This window comes from Cystoisospora suis (assembly GCF_002600585.1).
Source record: "Cystoisospora suis strain Wien I chromosome Unknown contig_1959, whole genome shotgun sequence".
NCBI classification, from domain to species: Eukaryota; Apicomplexa; class Conoidasida; order Eucoccidiorida; family Sarcocystidae; genus Cystoisospora; species Cystoisospora suis.
Genome location: NW_027154758.1, coordinates 1 through 10,783, shown reverse-complemented (window position 1 = coordinate 10,783; position 10,783 = coordinate 1). Strand labels below are relative to the sequence as shown.

At 50.5% G+C, this 10,783-nt stretch overlaps 2 protein-coding genes across 2 annotated transcripts; one reads left to right on the top strand and one right to left on the bottom strand.

The window, feature by feature from the left end:
• The first annotated feature begins 26 nt into the window (after positions 1–26).
• Positions 27–9,361, top strand: CSUI_004261 (uncharacterized protein). The gene is made up of 7 exons (XM_068064454.1): positions 27–2,913; positions 3,686–4,138; positions 4,447–5,051; positions 5,405–5,459; positions 6,143–6,209; positions 7,140–7,187; positions 8,264–9,361. The coding sequence occupies exons 1-7, from the start codon at positions 210–212 to the stop codon at positions 8,868–8,870; spliced, it is 4,539 nt and encodes a 1,512-aa protein (XP_067923571.1). The 5' UTR covers positions 27–209; the 3' UTR covers positions 8,871–9,361.
• Positions 9,362–9,539: 178 nt separating this feature from the next.
• CSUI_004260 (uncharacterized protein) lies at positions 9,540–10,780 on the bottom strand. The gene is made up of 2 exons (XM_068064453.1): positions 10,027–10,780; positions 9,540–9,744 (listed from the first exon to the last, which is right to left on the bottom strand). The coding sequence occupies exon 1, from the start codon at positions 10,301–10,303 to the stop codon at positions 10,100–10,102; it is 204 nt and encodes a 67-aa protein (XP_067923570.1). The 5' UTR covers positions 10,304–10,780; the 3' UTR covers positions 9,540–9,744; positions 10,027–10,099.
• Between the last annotated feature and the right edge of the window lie 3 nt (positions 10,781–10,783).

Genomic DNA, 10,783 nt, shown 5'->3' with positions numbered 1-10,783 from the left:
TTCTTTCATTCTTTCTACTCTTCCCAGAGAAGACATCGTTTGTGGATGTGGGTGCCGAGCCTTCTCCACTTTCTCATGAAACTCTTCGGGTCTCTTTTTGTGTCTACGGAGAGTTTTGCGACAGCCTTATCTTCCCGTCGGAGAGATTCTTTCTGAGTATTCTTCTCTCCGCGCCTATAGAGTCCTTTCCAATCCAGGATCCGGGAAGCATGGAGGCACTTTGCGGTTGTCCGTCTCTAGCTTGTCTGTCTCCTTATCTCTCGTCGTCTTCCTGTCTCTCTAAACTGCATAAACCTTGTCATCTGTTTTCCTGGAATCGCTGTAGATCCCACCCGACATGTGGGTACCTTTCTTCATCTTCAGCTTCTCCAGGCTGCTCTCCGTGCTCGCTGCTGTCCCAGTCTCCTTCGTCGTCTTGTTGTTTACCCTCTTCATCCTCTCTCCCTTCTTCTCTCTCTTTCTCCTCCCCCTCTGCGTGCATCATTCGCGAGAAAAATTGCAGGTGTAGGTGTTTTTCATCTTCATCGCGCCTTCTGCCTGTCAGACCACGGAATTTCTCTCCTAGCCCATGTTCGGCTCCATACCCCTCCGACGGACTATGCGCGTCTTCCTCTCTTTCTCTTGCGTTGGGACAAAAACGCCGTAGAACCTCTCGATCTGACGTCCCTCTGTCTTCTGTTCCTTTTCTTCTCCATTCTCTCCAGCAGAGACGTCTCGTCAGGTCAGTCCCCCGGGCAAGGAGGTCTTCATCTCACCTGACGACACTACTTGCCGCAAAGAAGTCTTTCAACTCCGGTGCATGTACACCAGGGGCTCGATGGATTCCCTATATTCCAACCCATTCCTTCTTTTCCCCGCCTCCACATACTCAGGATCCCTTTCTCTCTTCTTGTAGGTCTTTGACACGTGATCTCTCCCATGAACCAGCTCAGCGCTACAAGCAGAGAGACGCCATTGCCTCTACGCTTGCTTCCTCACGGACATCGAGTTGTGGAAATCCATTGAATTCGCCTTGTTCTCCTTCGTCGATCCCATCCCGGGTTATCCACACCTGTCACTCACTTCCTTGTCGTTCCATCCCCTCCGCTTCCCATGCTTCTTCGCTCTCCTTCTCGCCAGTTGGTCACCGTCGCATTCAGCTGTCGTCTCACCAAGAGACCTTTTCTTGTTGTCGTGGCTCTTGTGGGATCTCTCAACCTTCTCGGTCTTCGTGCACAAGCTTTCCCGGATTTGCTCGCCACTATCCGTCTCCAGTAATCTGTTCCTCTTCTGATTCGTCCTCACCAAGAGCGAGCCCTGCCCTCAGCCATTCAAACCTTTTCTCTTCTTCTCGTCTCTCAACACCTACAACGTGTTCAGTTCTTTGCCTCTCTTTGCCGGAGTTTCCTCTTTCTCCTCTTCTCCGCCCCCCTCCTGCATTGTCGTCCTCATCTTTTTCATCTTTCATTCGTTTCTGTCGGTCACAGCAGTCACCACTTCTTCTTAACCTCCGTTCTTTCTCAGCAGATCCATCAGGAGTGGCATCATCAACATCATCTTCTTCGTCGGCTCTTTTGAGCTCTCCTGCTGTCTTGGCTCCCAGTATGCAAGACACCTCAAGCATAGATTTCCTTCGTCTCCCAGAAGCGCAGCTGCTTTCCCTCCCCCCTGAGCGAGTTCTTCCACAGCTTGCTTCTGCATGCGCGAGGCTTCCTGAAGAACAAGTGTGGCCGTGTTCCGTCTGTAAGAAGATTGAGACATATTTTTTTTCTATTGTTCACCCGGAAAACGGTCATTCTGATCCTCGCTCGACCCCAATGTCCGTCGCTCCTTTGTCTCCCCCTTCAACAGCTCCCTGTTTGTCGACTTCGTCTTGCCAGTCAGCCATCTCAGCTCTCTCTTCTTTCTCTTCCTCCTCTTCTGTCTCCATTGCTTCTCTTCGACGTCACTCTCCCACCCAGCATGCGTCTTCCTCTCTCAGCTCTACCTCTACTGGCTTCTCTCAGCTGTCACCCGCCTTCCGCGTCTCTTTCTGTCAAAACCACCCTGACTCTCTCATGCCTTCGGGCTTCTCGGATTTCTCCTCTTTGTCTACGGCTCTTCGTTTGCTTCCTTCGCTAGCTGTTCTTCTACATTTTCTCGCAGTTCGGAGGCGTTACCGGGTCTCCCCTGTTCTCCTATCCGAGCTCTTTCTCTCTCCTTCTTCTCCATACTGTCAACTCTTGAAGAATCTTCCTTTCCTTCCACTTAAACCGTCTAGCTATCATCGAGAACAGCTGGCATGTCCCTCTGTAATGAAATTTGCCCAGCCTTGTGCTTCAAAAGAAGAGTCTTTGCGGCTATCATCTCCGTGCAGTGGGAAGGACTGCTCGTTAGGGAATGAAGATGAGAACATGAAGGAAGAGAAACTTTTGCTGATGAAAGACAGAGACCAAGAAAACTTGCAACCTATCGACCGGTCTCTTCCTCTCCCTATGGAATACAGACTCAGCCCGTCTGAAAGAGCTGCTTCGGCTTTCCTCCTACTCTCCACTTTTTCGGAGTGTACGTACACGGCAAAACACTGTTCGTCGGCCCAAAACTATCTTGGAACCCCATCCGCTCCTGGCCGCCTTCCTTTTTCCCAGGAAAGCTGGTGGGTTCAGGGGGCTCCGAATGCGGAGACAGAAAATGAGCGCCTTTGCCAGCACGAAAGCAGCACGGAAGACGAGGACAACTGTGAGCTCTTGAAGGAAAGATTGTTTGGCTCTACTAATGGTTTGAGGGTTCTTAAGAATATTCTGTCTATTCTTCTTCGAGATCTTCGGCTTCTTGGTGGGTATGGTGGCACCGGAATCATATGTCGGCACGAACACCTCTTGGATAGAGAAGAAAGGGACGCGCGCAAAGAGGCAAAAGGTCACAGGGAATTGCAGGATTCGGTATGTTTCTCAGGTATGCGTCATCTGAACCCACTGGCTCGACTACTTTTTGTCGGTAGGGTTTCCCCTCTCGTCTTTCTGTCTGCTGCCGCGGATGCCAGTGAGCGTGACATAAATACGTATATGAGTGTTATATACAGAGAGACGCTAAACTCATGATATGAATACAGAGATGTATGATTATTCATATGTATGTATACATATTTGTCATGCATATAGATGGACGCGTGGTATCGGCCTACATGCATACGCCTATCTCTGCTCTCTACATATGCATACAGGTGATCCACATGCGTAGATGTCTGCTATAAGTACACCCTGCCTGATGAATGCGCGCACATACGTAGGCGGTACTGCAAACCAGTGTACAGATTCTTTTTCGACTACTCGCTTAACGATGGTTCAGTTGGCTAGCGAGCTTGTCTTTGTGGAGCTGGAGCCTCTGGTAGCGGAGATGTGGGTTTGCTTGGAACTGCAGGCTGTTCACAGTAGACTGACGGAGAAGTCCAGAAGGCCTGATGGTCAGATTGATCTCTTTTCCCCCTTTTCACCTTATACATGGCTAGGTAGAGAGATAGACAGACGGTTTCTAGGTCACAACGAGTTTCTTCCCGACATCTTCAAGTGACCCTTAGATGGAAAGACCATATATGATGAGACAAGTATGAACCTTCGACCATTCGAAGTCTCAAAAAGGCTTCTGCGTATCTTTTCATTTATAGAGGGGTCGGCAGCCTGTAAGCTTGACTTTGTTTCATTTCCCTTTTCTGGTATTCTTCTTTCAGCCTTCGGTGTTGGGGAGGCGGCCCTAAGACATGAAAGGGTTTCAGTACCAACCCAAGTTGGTGTGTATCTTGCGAGCCTTCTTCCTTCCTTCTCCCCTGCTTTCTGGCCCGTTTCATCTTCTTCTCTCGCTCCTTCTCTTCTAGCCTATCCTCGCTCCACTTCTTCTCGGGATGATTCTTCTACTTCTTCCTCTCTTTCTACAAGCACCTCCCCTTCACCTCAATCGACCCCCCCCGCAGCGAATGTCTCCTCGTCCTTCTCAGCAGCATCACCATCATCTTCTTCTGCAATGTGCTCGGGGAGAAGCGATGAGGAAAGTCGAAGAAACTATGACAAGCGAGCAGCACGCATCAGGGCTCTCCAGAGAGAATGTGCTTTTATCGCCACCAGACTCCTTGATCGTGCTATCAGTTTAAGCCGAAGAAGTGTCTCCCCCACTCTTGGACGTGATGGTGGGTAGATGCCTGTTCAGCACATAGTGCGGCGCGCTAGTGAAGCAGAACGGCAGGTCTCGAGGCTGAAGACGGAGAGCTAACCAGAGTCTTTCTACGGATGCGGTGCGACTGCTTTTCCCCTGCTGTGTCTTCAAGGGCGGTCTTTCGCCTCATTAGTCTATGTGTGTATGTGAAGGAGAGAGAATAAGAAGTATGTCTCTTGGGCCGTTACATAGTTGGCGGTATAACGTAGAAGTCGGTTCACCGTAGCTGTCGGCCAGATACCACTCCGATGTCTTTCTATCACTCTGACTTTTTCCTTTCAGGTCTTCAGCAACTTCAGTACCTCGATATTCTCCTTCGTCTGCGTCCCCCCTCTTGGCTTTCCATACCAGCGGATCCAACGAGACATCACTGCAGCCTGGAGGGCGTGCACTCACCGCAGTCGATGCCATATCTCTCCGCTTCGTCGCGTCTGTTCCTCGCAGCCGTCAGGCAGATGTCCCTTCCTACCTCTAGGTTACTTCGGCATCGATTAGCCCTAGCTGCTGAGCAAAAAGAAGACGAAGCGGAGAAGCGCCTGGAGAGCTGTGATGAAGAGCTCCCTACTCACTCCGAAGTGATAGCTCGGCACCGCTCAGTTCTGGGGAACAACGCAGCTGCTCCTGACGACTACCATGCGGGAAGAGCGAAATGGAGAGCTGGGTGGACGGCTGACAGCGATAAAGAAGTACGCCAAGGCGTTGAGAGAGATCCAAGAAAGGAGAGAACAGACGAGAAGTCGGAGAAAGAAGGCTTCTCTACTTCTCAGAAGATACGTGGCCACCCAGGAGAGAGAACAGACCGTCTTTTAGCAGATGCTGAGGCTGAGAGGGGTGTGGGAGGAGCATTGCTTGAACGCCCTTTGCTGAGAATGGTAGGAGTATTCCTGGTATGTGGAGTGACTTGTCTGTGTAAGAGCTCGATCTTTTCAGTTGGTTCTCTGAAGGGGGCATGAGAATGGCGGAGGAGGACGAGTAAGCAGTAGGCCGAACACATCGGAGTGTACATTCGGTAGTGTATTGATTGAATGGATATCTAAAAAGTAAGTGGAAAGATTCCCTGTCCGCCACTTAAAACAGCGAAGGCTTCACCGGAGCTTCTTCGTTATTTTATCTCTCCACTCCCTTCAAGTGACCTTAGGACGGCGCCACGGGGGGCAAATTAGCTAACCACGTTCAGGTCATGCTCTTCCTTTGCTGGCTTTGCAAATCCCTGATTGATGCCGTTTTCTGTTGCGTCTAGGTCTCCGAAGCCTTAGAAAGTTGTGCTAGCAAGACCACACCTACCGTCACTTCTGGTAAGTAACCGTATGTCCTGTGTCGTTTTCAGGACTCCAGGCTCGAAATCGTTTTGCGTTAGCGGGGCAGAACTCCCTTGTGGGTCCTTGCGGACTTCGCACATGTCTTTTCTACCTTAAACTTTGGACCTTTTCTGAGGATGGTGACCCGGAAAACTCCGACAGCTCTCGTGGCAGAGGTGACAACTGAAGGTTCCCTAGACAGGGGTATGTAGAAGCGCCCCCACCATTATTGCTGTCTTCGGGTGTCGTCGACGTTGCGCTCGAGAGACATTCCCGCTTGCCAGCTTCTCAATGAGTCTCCAGTGAAAGGTCAGGGAAGGCCTACTTAATATGTGTACTGGAGTATCTGCAGCGTGAAAAGGCGCTGGTCTTATGTCGATGTGTGAAATCTTGGATAGTCCGATCGCCTTTCAGCCCCCGTGCCCTTTGTGGGTGTTGTGCGAAGCTCTGGAGAGCTTGCTGATCTTCGTGAATGCTTTCACAACACCTAACCACATTTGCTTTCGAAGGGCAACGAGTATTGGTAGCGGATGAATCGTTTTTGTGCGCGAGGTGGTCTGACACGTAGATGGATGTAGCAGGGCTTGGATGAATTTCTCCTTGTGAAAGACCTCCCGCTAACGTTTCGAGCTGGCGATTTCTGCATGGTCTCTTTCAGTCTTCTGCTGCTATGACTGCAGGAGGGAACATACGTTTGCCTCTATCTGTTACCGGAACGACAGTGGCGATTGAGTGTCTGGATAGCCAGTAAGCTCTACTGTTCTTCGTCCTCATTCGACTAGTCAGCGTGGGGGCGTCCCTCCTGCATACCGAACTTCCGTGATGCGCTCGTTCATCATGTGATTCGGCCCCGCAAGAACGAGATTCAAGACAGCACGAGACAAACATGTACCTTTTCAATCTCTCCAGTTAACGTAACGCTTGAGTACACGTTCCTGACTGTGACAGAAAGAGCGCCGCGATGTTTTCTACGTGGTTCAGATCGAGGGACCTCGAGCACATCCCCACCGCCTGGGTGTCCCAACAACAATGCGCTGGCATTGTCGCACCGCTTTCTATGTGACAGAGATAGCTTGAGGTTGAGAGTCTGAATAGCCCGAAAGTGTGGTATCGCTCTATTATACTGGAGCGGTAGTCTTCTTTCAAGTGCAGTATACCCGTGCTGCACTGTTATGGTTTAGTGTATAGATACAGAGCCGATCTGTAGAAGGAGGGAGCCTGCGGAGGGGAGCGTACCGTCACTTTAGACTCGTTCAGACTCTCAGCCTCAGGCTACCTCCGTCACATAGAAGGCGTGGTTGCTGGGCTCACTCTGCTGCTACACCTGGTGCTGGTGTATTGTCTCAACTAGTCGTACCGTACTTGCTGATGTATACGTCTGGTTGCGGTCTTAGTTGGCACTGCTTTCGTACTGACACCTCAGTCGACCTCTTGTGGATCCACAGGCACTACCTTCACCTAAGTATGCTGCCTCTCAAGATGTCTTCCGTCAGTGTGTATAGTCTTCTCGGTAGAGGTGTCAGGAGGAACAAGCGGATTTCTCTCTTCTCCTCTCCTCGGGGAACGCCATCTTCGACAGCCCGTGCTTTCCCCTCTACGGGGACTGTCAATGCACAGCGCAGTCTTGAAGAAAAAGAACTTTTGCCAAAAGGAATTTTGACTACGTTGTTGCTACAGGGATACGTATGTCAATGAACCGAAGATTCCAACATTGACTACGCGACTGTAAGTATCTCTATCTCGAACAGTATTCCGACCTCGCTGGTTCTGACGATTTGCATCCTCTCTCGCGTGCTTTCTCAGAGACGGAAGTGACAGACTGCTACCCAAAGACGGTTGCTAGACACAGTCAACCTGATCGAGGCTTGGTCCGTTTTACGGTCTTGTGTACTTCATTTCACTCTTTGCATAGTGTCAGCTTTCTCCTTTCAGAATGTGGGTAGAAGTGAGCTGCTTTTTCCCGCTGTTAGCCTGTAGTCTCTACCTAATTTATAGCATCCGTGTGCGCGTCAGCGGATGATTCGTACATTGGACGCAATCTCTGACGTATATGGCTCTTGAGAACGTGGGCCGCAGCGTCTAGGAATGCTCGTTACGTAGCCTTTCTAGGGGCACCACGGGAGGTGTGTTTCACTAGTCGCGAGGTCTTTCGCTGATTCGCTCCTCCTGTCCTCACTGAAGCAGACAAGAGAGTCTTCTTTGGAATCAGGAAGGTTTCCGATGTAGTCTCTTCAAGTGATTTTCTTAGATGAGCACGATACCATGCTGGCAACCGCTCCTAGACCCTCTGCCGCGGTTGCTTGCACCAGACAGTAGCCTGACTTCCTCACATGACCGTGGAGTGTGCGGAACTGTTCTGATCTCTACCTAGAAATCTCCAGGTCAAACGGGAATGACTCGTCTGCATCGAGGTGTCCACTGTGACGTCAGCTGTAGGGGATGATCTGAATCGTGATGTTCCGGCACACACAGCAACGAAAGGGACCCTTCAAAGACGGACTTCCTCTTATCCTCCTGAAGTATTTACCCTGTGGCAATCACGATTCTTGCTAGCACGGGTGACCTTAATTCTGAAAAAGAGGCTGCATATGGTGTCAGGCGGCTAGTGCGTATTTCAGAATCCAGTTACTGTTCCTAGAGCACTGAGCTCCTATTGTGGTCCACATACTAGGGGACTGGAAGAGGCATTCCTATGAAGCCCCCAGTGAACAGACCATGTTAGTGTGCGCCGCGGTTGTTTCATAGTCTCGCACGGTGAGTGCGTGTGTCGATGTACTCTGTGCTTCTTCTTCTCTTGTCAGGCGACACTCCGTCCTGAGACTTCTCGGCTGGAAGGTTGTGGTTGTCGGGCGTCCTTTTCAACTAGTATCACAAGCAAGACAACATTTTCCCGAACGACATCCGAACTTCGTCCGGCCGTCTCTGGACACGGAGAGGAACCTCGATAGCGGCGAGCTACTGGAAGCTAACCTAAACAAGAGGCCTAAGGTCTCCAAGAATGAGAATGGTGAGGCAGGTGTTGTTGACCGCCAGGTACGAGCAAATCCAGCAGACACGGCACATCATGAGGTCGGGCGTCGTGAGTCTGGCCATCGTGACCACCGGCGGCTCAGCTGTAGCCCGACAGGCCCAGTCCCTCAGTTCACAAAGGCCGACAGCAGCCTGGATACGTTTTTGAAATCAAGAAGCGAAGGCTCAAGGAAACAAGCGTATGAGGAGATACTGAGGTATCTTCGACCACATCTGGGTGCAGCTTTCATTGATCGGATCGTTGTAGAGCCAGCGCTACTTGCGAGGAGAACCTCGTGGTGGCCACTACTTGAGAAGATAGCCCCGGAGCTCTTGGTGAACGCTAAGGACTCTGAAGCTTTACAGCGCCGGACAAGAAAGTTACCGAAACAGGTTTAGCTTCTCCCATGGCAGGCCGCTGCCAGACTGCTAACCGTGGCCATTCTGCCTCCGAGCAGAGTTTGAAGAATGAGCGGGAACTTGGGTGAAGGAGGAACAAACATTCCTGTCTTTCTATGCCACCACGCACGTCTGCGGTTGTCCTTAGTCTCCTGCGCAGATTTCTCGGGCTGTTGAAGTCGTGGTGGAGCGACAGACGACAGTAAGTGGGCCCTACAGTTCCAGATGAAATGACCGGATAACGAGGAATGGTTACATTGTTGCTTGAGACGGGGTTGGTTGGTCGGTCATCGTGGTCGGGAGATCCGCAAGCAGATCTTCCCAAACTCAACCGTAGTTGATGCCAGTTATTGTGGGCTCCCGAAGCTCGTCGTGTCTCGCAGATGCGAGATATGCCGCGGAGGACTGCACGAGTTGTGGCCGCTACGACAGTGCAATGGTGCTCATGCTAGAACACGTACATCCATCAAAGAGTACGAAAACTTCCGTGTTCAGAAATCCGGCACAAGCCAGCAGACAAAGCTCCTGGTCGCATTCCAACCTCGGAAGCGTGGTGTAAATCGACTACCGGGATTCTTCGTTTGAGTCCAACCCGAATAGTTGTTGAAGGTATTTTAGGCATATGAGCTACATACAGTCTGCATGACCAAAAAAAGCGACTTCTTTGGAAACCAACGGTTGACGAATGTTGCCGTCGTGTTCCCCATGCGCCTTGCAAGTCCCGCTCCACCAGGGACAAACATATGTCAGCTCCCTGGCGCTCTCATATGCGGGAAGTCAGTGGCATTTCGACGAATCTACGATTTTCCCTTGAGTGTATTTGTGGGGCCATTGACACTCTGAACTGACGACGTCTTTTTCATTAGTTCAACAAGTGACCGAGGAGACTTCCCGTACTCCTTTCGGCATCCTACATACGCCCTCTTCATGAGACATGATGAATTCCGCCTACGAAGAACGCCGGGACTGAGAGTATAATGATGATTCCCAGGGAGAAAAAAAGCCTTTGTTTCAAGTCAGCCACATCTTGACACCTGATCACATGTATGTGAGACGTCTGTACACCCGAGAGAGAAAGAAACCATGCCGCCTCCCTCCCCCCTCAACAAGAAGGAAGGAAAAAAGGAAAGAAAGTTCCCCAGTCACATTCGCTAATGTGAGTATCTCTCAATCGCCCACGCATGCATTCAGCCTCACCATTCAGGAAGGATGCTTTCCCCTCCCCTCCTCTACTGATCCCGCCTTTCGTCATGTCTCAACACCACACACAAACAAAGAAACACCTCAACAAAAGTGAGAAGCAACACACCTGAAGGTAGGCGGGCGCATGCCGAAAAAAGACTGCTGACCGAACAAGGCCGAAAGACTATTAACAGAAAGACACCTTTCAGGAAACTCGAACAAATGGTACCCGAAGGGCGAGTAGCGATCATCTACATGCCGAGACATCGTCTTCTCACCACCACAAGAACGACGTCATTTCGCCTACACCTACAATGACTACGAAGCTGTCTTCACATACAGCCTTGGAATCTCCTTAAAAAGTTTACATACACATCATCACAGGCTTACGTATGCATATATATATCTATATATATGTGCAAGTACATATATATCTGTACGTGGCAGTAGCACATACTAATATTGCTGTGATGGTATCAGGTGTGTGCCTAGGTTATTCGATCATATGCGAAGGTACATGGCTATACATACGAGAACTCAGATCCAACGCCAACAACCGCCAGCCAGGTGAGCCTCGGCGATAACTTGCACCGAGAAGAAAGAAAAAGAAAGCCCAGGCTGATGCTGTCCTTGGGTACAGCGAAAGACCATACGCCCGGATGACGACGGAACTATTTCAGTCTGTATGTGTGTGGTGGGTATGTGTGCGTATGCTGTCCGGTTTTCCTTGA